Source organism: Alexandromys fortis, unplaced genomic scaffold (genome assembly GCF_014885135.2).
Source record: "Alexandromys fortis isolate MF-2015 unplaced genomic scaffold, M_Fortis_MF-2015_v1.1 scaffold_144, whole genome shotgun sequence".
In the NCBI taxonomy this organism is placed as follows: domain Eukaryota; kingdom Metazoa; phylum Chordata; class Mammalia; order Rodentia; family Cricetidae; genus Alexandromys; species Alexandromys fortis.
Genome location: NW_026068021.1, coordinates 3,270,187 through 3,284,137, shown reverse-complemented (window position 1 = coordinate 3,284,137; position 13,951 = coordinate 3,270,187). Strand labels below are relative to the sequence as shown.

The 13,951-nt window shown below is 51.7% G+C and overlaps 1 protein-coding gene across 4 annotated transcripts in view; it reads right to left on the bottom strand.

Annotated features, from left to right (window-relative positions):
- Positions 1-9,165: 9,165 nt before the first annotated feature.
- Positions 9,166-13,951, bottom strand: part of Micall2 (MICAL like 2) — a 28,731-nt gene continuing 23,945 nt past the window's right edge. For all 4 annotated transcript variants that reach the window (XM_050163131.1, XM_050163133.1, XM_050163135.1 and 1 more), the window contains 7 exons: positions 13,872-13,927; positions 13,674-13,797; positions 13,098-13,188; positions 12,924-12,997; positions 12,309-12,423; positions 10,815-10,861; positions 9,166-10,662 (listed from right to left, as the gene is read on the bottom strand). In XM_050163131.1, coding sequence (XP_050019088.1) covers positions 10,589-10,662; positions 10,815-10,861; positions 12,309-12,423; positions 12,924-12,997; positions 13,098-13,188; positions 13,674-13,797; positions 13,872-13,927 — 581 coding nt within the window. In that variant the 3' untranslated portion in view covers positions 9,166-10,588. The remainder of the gene's footprint in view (positions 10,663-10,814; positions 10,862-12,308; positions 12,424-12,923; positions 12,998-13,097; positions 13,189-13,673; positions 13,798-13,871; positions 13,928-13,951) is intronic.

Below are 13,951 nucleotides of genomic sequence, written 5' to 3'. Positions count from 1 at the left end.
GCTCCCTCTGCCTTTTCCAAAGCCACAGGAGGCAGCTAATGCAGACCAGTGAGGGAATATTCCCTACAGTTTCCCCAGCCTTGGTGAAAACCAATGTAGGTTTAGGCGGGGGGTTGCTGCAATCCCATCCGAGGGACAGGGAGTGCCCCAAAGCTCTTCCTTGGAAATAGTCTTCTGCAAATGTAACTTTATGCTGCTGTGTCCCTGTGACCAAAACACCATACAGAAGGGGAAGGATGCATTTGGGCTCATGGTTTCAGAGGTTCCTATCTACCACAGTGGAAGGAATATTGGAGCAGGAAGAAGAGGTGGGTATAATTTCCAAAACCAGCCCCCAGTGATCTATTTTGTTTGTTTGTTTTTCGAGACAGGGTTTCTCTGTGGCTTTGGAGCCTGTCCTGGAACTAGCTCTTGTAGACAAGGCTTGTCTCGAACTCACAGAGATCCTCCTGCCTCTGCCTCCCGAGTGCTGGGATGCACTATATATTTTCTGTAGTGAGGCTCCAACTCCTAAAAGCTCCAGGGCCTTCGAAATAGTGCCGCCTGCTGGACACCAGGTGCTAAACCAGGAGCCTCAGGGGGACACTTCCCATTCCACTCCTAACAGCAAGGCTGGCTGGCAGAGGCTGTCCTAGGTGTCACAGACCCCAGGCCTGTGGCTGGCATTCACACGAGAGGGCAACTTGGGCACACAAGTGCAGGGAAGGATGCCCCGAAGGAGAAATGGAAAGAAAACTAGGGAGGTAAGTCCACAGCCAAGAATTCTGACAGCCACCCCACACTGAGTGAAGTAAAATCTCTCCCAGCCTTCCCAGAGCACCGCGCCTTGACTCCTACATCTCAGACTTCGGGCTTCTAAAACTCTCCATTTTGAAAAATGGGTTTTTGCTATTTTAAACACCCAAAGAATACTTTCATTTTTTTCAGCCATGGGGCACATGTCTATCCCCCCATATCTATACTCTGTCTTCTTCTAGAACCAAGCTATCCGGCCCTGCAGTAAGGGCCATGAGGGGATCACCCTCACCAAGTAGAGTAAGGCAGAGCCATGTGACTAAACTCTGACCAATGAGAAGAGAGCAGGCTATGTAGGCGGGTATTGGGGTCATTTGATTGACGCCATCAGGTTTCCTTTCCTGCTGAGGGTCCTGTTCCCTCCACAATGCAGCCAGGACTGGTGTGAGTTGACATGGTAACTCAGACACTATCTAGACTGAGCTGGGGCGCTCCTTTAGCTGCTCCTATGACCCCTACCCCATCAGTATTGACAAGCTGGCCACTGTGTGTCCCAGGATCTTTGCAGCAGCGGGGGGCCTCGCTCACCAGTGCACTTGACATCCTACTCCTTCTCAGGAGCCCCCAAGATTCCCTCATAGTGCCCCGGAGTCCCCAGACTGCACGCAGTTCAATCCTTGATGACTGGACCTTAGGGGTCTCTTCTTGTTCCCAATTGAATTTGTACTAGCCAGCAGTTATAGATAAACCCTTTGCAGTTGAGCATGGCACAGATTTATTATCTTAGCACCAGGGAGACTGAGGCAGGAGAATCATGGCTTTGGAGCCAGCCTGTGTTCCGTAGTGAAGCCCTATCTTAAAAACAAAGCCACGCATGATAGTGATGGCACACGCCTTTAATCCCAGCAATTGAGAAGCAGAGGCAGGCAGATGAATCTCTCTGAATTCAAGGCCAGCCTGGTCTACAAGGCTAGTTTCGGGACAGCTAGGGCTGTTATACAGGGAAACCCTGTCTCAAAAAAAAAAAAAAAAAAAAAAGAAGGAAAGGAGAGAGAGAGAGAGACAGACAGACAGACAGACAGACAGACAGAAGGTCTCATTGTGTAGTCTTTGCTGTCCTGAAATTCAATTTATAGACCAAGCTGTTCTTGAACAAATAGTACTCTACCTGCCTTTGCTTCCTAGTGCTGGAATTGAAGGTGTGAACCACTATGCACAGATGCTGCATGCTTTCAAAAATCCCACAAATACGGTTGGGTGTGGCTCAGTGGTAGAGCACCTGCCTAGAGTCCCCCAGTGAGGGGCTGGGGTGTAGCTCAGTGGTAGAGCACCTGCCTAGAGTCCCCCAGTGAGGGGCTGGGGTGTGACTCAGTGGTAGAGCCCCTGCATAGAATCCCCCAGTGAGGGGCTAGTGTTAGAACAGCTGCCCAGTGTATCAGAGGCTTTGGGTGCAATCCCCAACATCGAGAAAAGGAGGCAGTTCCTCATATTTAAAGCTCCTGCACACCTTTATTCCTCTGGCCACGATTCAGGTCTCAACAGCCACCTGTGGCCAGTGGCCATTGTAGCATGCTGCTGAGCATTGAGATTTCTGTTTCCCCATCAGCAGTGGTTAACCTGCATGACCCTTGTCATCTGTCACATGTCAAAAGACAACCAAGTGTCCTCAGCTGCCAGGACTGGGCTTGGGGAAACTAGAAGTTAAATCAAGTTTTACTTTATGATGCTATATTTGGAATGCATGGCATCACCCATGATAGACAGGTTCTCTACCACTGAACCACACCCCATCCCCTCACTGGGGGATTCTAGGCAGGGGCTCCACCACTGAGCCACACCCCAGCCCCTCACTGGGGGATTCTAGACGGGTGCTCTACCACTGAACTACGTATACTCCCAACTTGTTTTTTACATTTTTTTAATGTTAGTGTGAGAGTTTGTGTGTGTCCATGAGCCATGGCACATGTCTGGAAGTCAGAAGAAACCAGCCTGTAGGAGTTGCTGCTTCAGTCATGTGACTTTGGGAATCAAGCTCAGGTCTTCTGGCAGCACCTTTGCTCACCAGGCCATCTTACCAACCCTTTGTTTTATTCTGAGACAAGATTTCACTTACTTGCCCAGGTAGGCTTTAAACCAGTGGTTCTCAACCTTCCTATTTCTGTGACCCTTTAATGCAGTTTCTCATGGTGTGGTGACCCCTACCATAAAATCTTTGGTGCTGCTTCATAACTGTAATTTGCTACTGTTATGAATCATAATGTAAACATCTTAGGACTTAGGCGACCCCTGTGAAAGGATCATTTGCCCCCCAATGGGGTCGCAACCCATAGGATGAGAACCACTGCTTTACACTCTTGGTGGTGTTTCCTCGGCCTCCATAGTAGCTGGAACGAAAAGCCTGTACCGCAAGTCCCTACTCACAGGAAAATCTTAAAACATCAACGCACCCATCCCAAAGTCCCACTGTCCCCCAGCCCCTAACTTGCCATGGCACATGAACACATCCATCTTACCTGGCACAAGCCCAGCACTTGACATCTCCATCTACAAACCCACCACTCCTTTCTGGAAATTTCTTCCCCATCAATAACAAGACTAGAAATAGTCCATATTGGGTGTCTAATGTTTGAAAACCATTGATTAAGTTTTACACGACCATGTGAAAGTGAACATAAAGATTCTTGCTTTTTAATTTAAGAAGAGAATATGATGTAATTTCAATTTGAGATAAGATAAAGGTGTCCTCCGGGCTGCACCTTCAATTGGATTACATCCAGTGTGTTTTATAAAGTGCCAGCGGCTTCAAACTAAGGTGAGGGGATTTTCTTTATTGGAAGTTTAATGGGCCGCATTCGGGCTATCCATCTCCATCAGGGCTCCAATCACCTGAGAGATTAGTTAACGCAGAACCCCTGAACTCCAGTCTGGGAATGAAGCGGGGGGGGGGGGGGGCTGTGCTTCCTCAGTGCAGCCCAGCCCGAGGAAAGGCCAGCTCAGCAGACCAGCAACAGACTCCTGGCACATGCCACAGGCCCCTGCTCGGAGATCTCTGGTGAGATACAGTGTGGGTAACTGGAAAGGGACATCCCAAGGCAGGCCAGGTGGGCTGGGCTCCAAATGTGTGGGACAGGCAGGAGCCAAAGCAGGCACTATGGGAGGAGCAACTGCAAGACGCAGAGCCCAGAAGGATGTGGTTGGCAAGTATCATGGCTGGAGTCCCATCCCTTGCCTCCCCAGTCCTGGAAGGGTGAAGCCTCCAGGAAGATGAGAGTGACCATGGAATTCATGTCCACCTCCCACTTCACACTGAGCGTCTCAGAGCTTGGAACTCCTAAGCACACCCCAGTGAGCCCTGTGTATTTCCCATGCTGGGGTGTCCACACCCGGCTGTGGCTGAGAAACTATGAAGACAGCACTGAGTCACTAGGGACACAGTTAAGCAAGCCCAGTCCTTTAGGCCTGGACTCTAGAAATGGTCCCCAGCTCAGATGCTTTCGGGGAGTCCTCAAGGGACTCTGAGTCACTTTCTCTTACCCTTCATCCTTGGCAGTTTGGCTCTAAAGTGCAATTCCAGGGCCCCACAGCAAGATGGTGCAGGGCAGAGCTCAACCAGTGTCTGTCTCTGTGCCAATGGACACTGGCTGCATTGATGCCCGCTGAGGCTCAAAAAGCAGTTGAAGGTCCAAGACACAGGTCTTCTTCATTTATTCATTTATTCAGAAAATATCAGAGGACCCCCCCCCACTGTGCAGGAGGCACTATACTGACCCATGGGGTCCTCAGTGGAAGAGAAATGAACCCCCCTTGTTGTGAATGTTTTTGCTCTTTTTACTCTTTTGGGAGACCCACCATCCAGCTCCCAAATAAATCACACACAGAGGCTTATTCTTACGTTATAAATGTCCAGCCTTAGCTTGACTTGCTGCTATCCAGCTCTTCTTATCTTAAATTATCCTGTCTATCTTTTGTCTCTGGGCTTTTATCTTTCTTATTTCTGTACGTCTTACTTTCCTTCTTACTCCGTGGCTGGCTGGGTAGCTGGTCCCCGACTTCCTCCTCTCCTTGTTCTCTCCTGCTCCTCATTTCTCTTGCTGCTCCGTCTGCTTTTTTGTCCTCATTTCTATTTATTCTCTCTGCCTGCCAGCCCCGCCTATCCTTTCTGCTACCTCGCTATTGGCCGTTCAGCAACTTACTAGAACCATCAGGTGTTTTAGACAGGCAAAGAATCACAGCTTCACAGAGTTAAACAAATGCAGCATAAACAAAAGCAACACCCCTTAAAATAATACTCCTCAACACCCCCTGACCTCAAGGTCATCCACCTTAGACATCAGGAAACAAAGCAACACCTGAATCTGGTTCAAGACCTTCCATGAGAACAGAAGGGCAGAGTTACCCAGAGGCCTGGGAGTAGGGAGCCAGTTGTGAGCCAGAGAGCATTGTGCAAAGACCCCAGGCACAGGAGCCTGGCAGTAGGAGAGGAAGTGGGAGGTACTTCAGGGAGGTGAAGCCCTGTAAGAAAACGTCATGCCCATGTGCCCAGACATAGTATGTGTCTTGGTTAGTGGTGTAGGAGGTTCTTCTATGTATTGCTTTCATTGGTTGAATAAAGAAACCGCCTTGGCCTTTTGATAGGGCAGAACTCAGGCAAGTAAACAGAACAGGATGCTGGGAAGAAGGGCAGTGTGTCAGACACCATGGTTCTCCTGCCTGAGACGGACACTGGTTAGACTCATGCCGGTAAGCCACAGTCAAGTGACGATACACATTAATGGAGATGGGTTAAACTCATATGTGAGAGTTAGCCAATAAGAGGCTAGAGATAATGGGCCAGGCAGTGTTTTAATTAATACAGCTTCTGTGTGATTATTCTGGGTGTATTTTGGGTGTAAGCTAGCGGGGCGGCCGGGACAAACAAGGGGCCCCGCTCCCTACAACACGTTAGGGTTTCTATTGCTGCATCAAAACACCAACACACCAAAAAAAAAAAAAAAAAGCAAGCTGGGGAAGAAAGGGTTTACTTGGCTCACACTTCCACATCGCTGTTCATCACAGGACAGCGAACTCAAAGAGGGCAGGATCTGGGAGGCAGGAGCTGATGCAGAGGCCATGGAGGGGTGCTGCTGTTTACTGGCTTACTCCACCTGGCTCACTCAGCTTGTTTTCTTATAGAACCTAGGACCACCAGCCCAGGGATGGCACCACCCACCATGGGCTGGGCCCTCCCCCATTGATCACTAATCAAGAAAATGCCTTACAGCTGGGTCTCAGGGAGGCATTTTCTCAGCTGAGGCTCCTCGCTCTCTGATGACTCCAGCTTGTGTCAAGTTGACACACAAACCCAGACAGTACAGTGTCTTACTCCCTACTCTCAGCTTCAGCTCCCCCACTTCTCCCTGCCTCAGTCATGGGAGCCCAGAGCCAGGCCCTAGTCCCACCTGCTCCCCAAAGCCCAGGATATCTTTCAGCATCCTCTAATCCTCAGGGCTAAAGACCAATGTGAACATGACCATAGAGGACACATGCCCTCCCCTAAGAACTCCCATAGCCAACTCCATACTGACACAGGAATATTACTGTTCTGGGTTAAGCCTGGAAACAGAAATGGCACATATATTAAGCACTAGCTGTATACATAAGCAACAAAGAGCATCTGACTATGATACCTTGGTGCCCTCAGGGCTCTGACTCCAAAAGAGTGTACATAGGACCCCTCTCATCCTTGTGAGCTATCCTGGTGGCCTGTGGCAAGTGGAATCTGCAGTTGATTTGATTCCAAGCCGGGAGTGGTGGGTGAAGACAGCCCCATCTGTCCCCACAGGCCACCACAATGTTCCAGAGGCCCTTCATGCTCTGCCTCTTGAAGGGGCTTAACAGTCAACTCCTGTGCTCCAAGGGTGACTTCCTGGCCCCCTCTGCCATCGTGCCCTGTGGAGCAGCAGGCACTGGGCCCCTGGGAAATAGCAGGGATGCCATACGGGCCTGGGTCAGATTCTGCCTCATCCTATAGGTTACCAAGCACTGCTGGCAGTCCCAAGACATCTAAGGTCTATGGAGAGCAGCCAGATAAGAGGTGGGGGACCAGTGATCTGGCCCCTCTTCCACATACATAACCTGCTAGAGAACCATCCCATGGGACACAGCCCAGGAGCTGAGAGAGCCGTCCACCTCTGGGTTCCAGTCTCCAATATGAGACTGACCTGCTGTGTGACTTCCAGGAACTGCAGAGCCTCTCTGAACCTCAGTGATCACCCCATCTGTAAAGTTGAGCTGCTCCTGGCACCCCCAGTCAATCCTACTGTGTGACAGTCTGCCTCCCCTGGAGATCAAGAGGCTGAACTGCAGTGGGTCCCTGGATGATTTAAGAGGGGGTGGGGTGGGAGAGGTGGGGAGTGGCTAACTCAAGGGCCAGGTAGGTCTGCCCAGGCCCCGCCAAGCCTTGTGCCCTCAATGCACAAAAGTTCCTGGAGCTCCAAGCTGACGGTGGAGCCCAAGGCTCAATGAACAAGGACACGCTGCTTAGGGTTTTTGTTACTGCGATGAAACACCATGACCGAAGCACTCCAGAGAGGACAGGGTTTATTTGACTTACACTTCCATATTGTAGCCCATCACTGAAGGAACTCGGGACAGGAAGCTGGAGACAGGGGCTGATGTAGAGGCCATGGAAGAGTGCTGCTTACTGGCTTGCTCCCCATGTCTTGCTCAGCCTGCCAGGACCACCTGCCCAGGGATGGTACCACCCACAATGGGTTGCCCTCCCCCAATCAATCACTAAGAAAATACCCTACAGGCTTGCTTACAGTCCAGTCTTATGGGGGCATTTTCTTTCTTTCTTTCTTTCTTTCTTTCTTTCTTTCTTTCTTTCTTTCTTTCTTTATTGGGGGAGGGGGGTTCAGGACATGGTTTCTGTGCAGCCCTGGCTGTTCTGGAACTTGCTCAGTAGAACAGACTGGCCTCAAATTCAGAGATGTGCCTGCCTCCGCCTCTTGAGTGCTGGGATTAAAGGTGTGCATCACCATGCATGGTATGGAGGCATTTCCTTGATTGAGGTTTCTTCCCCTCATAACTTAAGCTTGGGTCAAGCTCGGGCCATAAAACTACCTCCTAGCACAACTGGCCAACTTGAGCCACAAACACACTGCTGTAAAGCCACAGCCTTTTCTCTCTTACTCACCCCCAAGATCACACATTAAGTAACCATCACAATAAAGACCGTTTTATAGACAAAAAAAAAAGTCCTTCCAACTTACAAATTCAAACGCTTTAAAAATTCAGTCTCTTTAAAAAAAAAAAAAAAAACAGGGTTTTTTCTTAAAGTCCAAAGTCTCTATTAAAATAGAATGCCTTTCAACTGTGGGCTCCTACAAAATAAAATTAGCTATTTCTTATTTCAAAAGGGAAGAACCGGGCAACAGCCACAATCAGATCAAAGTAAAACCAAACACCAACAGTGTAAAAACTCAATGCCCAATATCTGGGATCCACTCAGGATCTTCTGGGCACCTCCAAAAGGCTTGGGTCACTTCTCCAGCTCCACCCTGCCCAGCACGCACAGTTTGACTGCTAGGCTCAGGCCGGTTCCACTCCACCCTCTGCTGCTGCTCTTGGTGGCCATCCCCTGGTACTGGCATCCGAAAGCTGGGTCACCTGCTGCAACCAGGCGGCACTTTCACCAACAGCCTCTATTAGGCTCTCGCTGTGCCAAGTCTCAACCTTCTCCATCACCCCTCAATCCTGGGCTCTCCACTGCCACTCCGGCGGCTCCTTCACCAATGGCCTCTTCTGGCCTCTCCTGGTGCCAGACCTCAGCTGCTCTCCATGACCCCTTTCATGTCTTCAAAACCAGCATCAGCTGGGTGACTCTTACACACGTCCGAGTTTAGCCGCCAGCATGAGGTACAACCTTGGTGGCCTCCGGAACTCAGCTTCTGTGTGCTCTCAGGAAACACTTCCCAGATTTCACCTCAATGCTGCTGGCCTCTTCTTAATCCCAGCTGATTCTTCAGCCCCAGCCAACCAGCATCCGTTATCCCCGAAAAGCAAAAGTTTTACTTCGGTGGTTCCGCTCTCTTGTTAATCACTCTGAATCTTCAGCCCCCCGCTAACCAGAACCACGGGTTCTTAACTCAGAATGACAAACAACTCTGGTAGAGTCCTTAGGGACTCACAGACTTCCATCTGAAACTTCACAAGCCAGGCCTCCACCATCGGCACGGCTGTCAATACTCTTATCTTCCAAGCTCCCACAAAACAGCTCACTGAGATCTCAACACTCGATCACTTTTCTAGCTCAGTATTCCAAGTCCTTCCATAGTTCTCCCCAGAACACATGGTCAGGTCTGCCACAGCAATACCCGACTCCCAGGACCAATTTCTGTCCTAGGTAGGGTTATCATCACTGTGAGGAAACACCATGACCAGAGCGACTTGGGGAGGAAAGGGTTTATTTGACTTATGCATCCACATCCAGAGTCCATCACTAAAGGAAGTCAGGACAGGAACTCAAGCAAGGCAGGAATCTGGAGGCAGGAGCTGATGCAGAGGCCATGGAGGAGGATGCTAACCAGCCTGCTCTCCACGGATTTCTCAGACTGCTTTCCTACAGAACCCAGGATCCCCTGCCCACGAATGGCACTGCCCACAATAGGCTGGGCCAAACCACATCAATCACTAATTAATACAATGTTCCACAGGCTTGCCTGCAGCCCCATCTTATGGAAGCATTTTCCCAATTGAGGTTCCCTCCTCTCAGATGACTTTAGTTTGTGCCAAGTTGGCATACAACTAGGTAGCACACTGCCACACTTAGCCACATTGCTATTGAACCAGCCATACCCATCCGTGGCCTGACTCCCCCAAGCCTCTCTTACCCCACTGGTCTTTCTCAAGCCTGTAGAGTACACCCCAGCTCTGAGAAGACACACCCTCGCAGCTACTCAGGGGCCCTATCATCAACCCTAGGCATCTTCTGCCCCAGGGCCACCTGTGTCCAGGGCACAGATCCCAGGCCATGGGGGCACAATTATTATAGTGTTCCATTCTGTCCTCCTGTCCATCTGCACAGACAGAGAGTAACGAACATATCCAGAGGGGGTGACGGTTACCTTCACCTGTCAACTGGGCATAGTCTAGAGTCTCAGTGAAGGCCCACCTAGATCAGGTTGGTCTGGAGGCACATCTGTGGGGGATTGTCTTGATTGCCTCAATTGAAGTAGAAAAGCCCAGCCTGAAAGAGGGCAGCAGCACTCTCTGGGGTTGGGACCTGAATTATCTAAAAGTAGAAAAGCCAACTGAGCTGGGTGGTGGTGGTGCACGCCTTTAATCCCAGTACTCAGGAGGCAGAGGCAGGCGGATCTCTGTGAGTTCGAGTCCAGCCTGGTCTACAGAGTGAGTTCCAGGACAACCAGGGAGGTTGCATGGAGAATCCCTGTCTCAGAAAAAGAATGCTGATCACTAAGTGTGCACATACTCATTTCTCTCTGATGGTGACTGTGGCTGTCATGTGATCAGCTGGTCCGAGGCCTGCCCTCCATGACTTCACTGCAGTGACAGATGGTAACCTGGGACTGAGGGCTCAAACAAGCTCTTCTCCCTTCAGTTGCCTCGACCAGATACATCACCACAGCAACAGAGAAGAAAAGGAACAGAGGATGAGTGTCCACCCAAGCACCTGGCACCGACCTGGCACAGGGACACACACGGCAGATGTGGGAGGGTCGATGTCTTTATTGAGGATACAGGGACTCAGAGTGGGAGGCATGGGCCCCGGCACCCCCAAGCATCCTTCTGGGGTCCCAGCACCAGTCTTTTCCTGAGAAGGGCCAGGGCCCTGGTGCCAGTTATGGGCAGCTCAGGTCTGCCCGCCTTTGCTCTTTGAGGACCAGATCTTGGACAAGCGGAACTTGGACTTCTTCCTCTGAAGGCCTGAGGGGAGGACAGAGCCATGAAGCTCTCACTGAGGTTCCTGTGTTCCCTTCCCTGACCACTCCACAGAGCTGCCACTCCCACAGGAAGCTCTGCCCCACCCAGTCCAGAAAGGCCATCCTCCCTGCCCCCTGCTGGGCACCCATCATTACCCAGGTTCTGGATCATGTTCTCCAACATTTGGTCCTCTTCTTGTTCCCTGGAATGGGGACAGGGTGACTGTGAGGGACATGGGCCCTGGGGAGCTACAGAGAACATGTGTGCACTCTTTCTCTCTGTCTCTGTCTCTCTCTCCCGCTCTCTGTCTGTCTCTCTGTCTCTTTCTTTGTCTGCCTCGGTCTCTCTCTCTCTCCCTCTGTCTCCCTCTGTCTCTCTCTGTCTCTGTCTCTCTCTCTCTCTCCACACTAATGCCGGAGTCAGCCCCACCCATCCTGGCTATCTCCACCCCTAACACACCATGAGACACTCCACTCCTCCCTCCATCCCCAGCCCTCCCCAGTGTCTGCCCTCCCCAGCCCAGCCACTCAGCAGTGACCTGGGGACAGCAGATGGCCTGTTCTGACACTAGCTAAGCCCATGTTGGGGTTACATGGAGTCTGGCTTAAGTTCAGCTTTGGGATGACCCTGTGTACCCTGGGCATTGGGCCTCACTGGATACCAGAGAGCCGAGCACAAGCATGCTGACATTCATGTCCCTCTGCTTGTGACTAGATCTGACGTCACTAGCTGCCTCCAGTTCCTGTCACATCCAGGATCATGGAGAAGCTTTGCAGCCGCCAGGAAACACACAGCTACACATATCTGGTTAAAATAAAGTGTTAAGCCAGGCTTGGTGGTGTAGGCCTTTCATCCCAACTACTTCTTGGATAACATCCCAGCTAAGTCTGAGGCAGGAGGATGGAATTCAAAGTCTACCTGGTCCAAAGAGTGAGTTCAAGGCCAGCCTGGGCAACTTAGTAAGACCACTTCTCAAAATAAAGTAACATCAGTGCTGGGGCTATAGCACAACACTAGAGTCCCCAGAGAGGTGCTGGGGTGTGGCTCAGTGGTAGAGCCCCTGCCTAGAATCCCCCAGTGAGGGGCTGGGGTGTGACTCAGTGGTAGAGCCCCTGCCTAGAATCCCTAGTGAGGGGCTGGGGGTGGAGAGATGGCTCAACAGTTAAGAGTGCTTACTACTCTTTCAGAGAACCCAGGTTCAGCCCCAGAACCCACATGTCAGCTCACAACCACCTGTAACTGTAGTTCCAGGGGATCTGATGCCCTCTTCTGACCTTGTACACATGCGGTGCACATAAATTCTTGTAGGAACACGGGCACATGTATAAGAGTAGTAAATAAATCATTTTTCAAAAGTCATTTTAGGCTCAACGGTTCAGCTTCACAAGCCAAAGGTCATGGTCTGTTAGCCACTCATGGCTGCCACACTGGACATCATGAAGGACAGTCTATTTCCTTCGTTAGCTGTCCTGGCCAGAGCTAGTCCTGGAAGACTAGGGTCCTGAGTGAGAAAGAGCCCCATGCGAGGACTAGCCTCCCCCAACCTGAGTCCTTGTGCCATGCAACCTGGGTCCCACTGAGTATGAGTAGCCTGCCAGCCAGGAGCAGCTCTGACCCCAGTCTGTCCTCCCTGGGTCCCTGTCCCTCACCGGAGCCGGTCCTCATCCAGGAAGTCAACGATGTCACTGCGGTCATTCACAGTGTTCACATATTGACTCAGCAGCTCCTGTTCCCGCTGGCGGTCCTGGAGGGACTTCAGACCCTCTGTGGGGACAGCCTGCTGTCAGTAGGGGCCCCACTGTGCTCAGGGACAGGATCAGGGACAGGATAGGTACACTGCCTATGTGTTGTGGCTGGATGGAGGAACCTGATCCAGAGCCTGAGTATGGGGCCTCTGGTCTCTATGACTTTGTTATCCAAGGCTGTGGCAGGGGTCCTCCAGCCAGGATGTGGTGTGAAGGCTGTCCCCATTGCTCAAAGTGCCCCTCCTGTGTCATCCCCTTGAACTTCACACTAGCTGTTGGGGGCAGAGCAGAGAGCACACTGTGGGGTCCTGACTTTGTCAAACAAGAAGAACAGCTAGGACATTAGTCCAAGGTCACACAGTCAGAAGCAGCATAGGAACAAAAGCCAGAAGCCTCGTGGCTTCACCACAACCGTAGTCACCTTTAGACTCTCATAGATCAAGGCAGGGCAAATGGGGAAGTTGGCACACAGGCGGGTCTATGGCTCTCAGGCCAGGCTTCCCGGACACAGACACGTACCTGGCTTGTCCATCAGCTTCCGCAGCTCGTCCTGGAGGTCCAGTTGCCGCTCCTCCAGGTGTTGGTCCTTAGACCTGCAGGACACACATGTCTGAGGCCCAGCCAGACCAGGCTGCTCCTACCACATCCGTAGGCTGGTCCCGGGCAGGGCGCTGCAAGGCTCAGGGGTCTCACTTGTACATGAGTTCTGATTCAAGCCTCAGCAGCAGCTGCTTCTCGTGAATAAGTCGGAACCAGTCCACCATGAGGCTGTCCTCCGCAGCATCTGTGAAGAAACACAGTTGGGGCAGAGAGGCCACAGCGTGCCTGATACCCCCCCCCCTCTGGTGCAGAAGCGCAGACCTGGGACGGGGGAAGCTAGCCAGAGGTACTCAGGAGGGCCAGTCCGCAACTAGCATGGGTGGAGCCAGCCTGTACCAGTAAGGGGCATGGTCAATCTGCAACCAGTAAGGGGTGGCCAACCAGTGTGGCCAACCAGCGTGGCCATGGCCATCCAGTGTAGGTATAACCAGCCTATAGGAACATGGCCTGCCAGTTGGGGTAGGGCCAGCTCATGGGCATGGCCAGCTATAGCATGTGGTCAGCCCTCGGAGATGTGGTCAGCCACTGGGAGTGTGGAAAGCCAGCAGAGGTGTGGACAATCGTTTAGGGGCATGGAAAGCGTATAGAGTGTGGCCATCAGCCACCAGTGGGTGCGTGGTCAGTTTTGCAGCATTGTTCACTGGTAGAGGCATATCCCAAGCTGCTCACCTCCCTCGGCTGCCCGCAGCCGCTTCTCCAGCTCTACACCCCTGAGCTCCAGGGCGTCGAGCTGATTCTCAATCTCCTGCAGCTGCCTGTGCAGCTCCTCCTGGGGGATATAGTCGGGGTGCAGCTGGAGGGAAAATGGAGCATGAGCACAAGCATAGGACCAAAGCTGAGTCACCCCCTAGTGCCCTGTGTACTTACCCTGACTGGGGAGGTCACAGTCTCACCATGTGTACTGTCCAGGACTGCAGACCGCTCTAGAAAACAGACAGATGACTGAG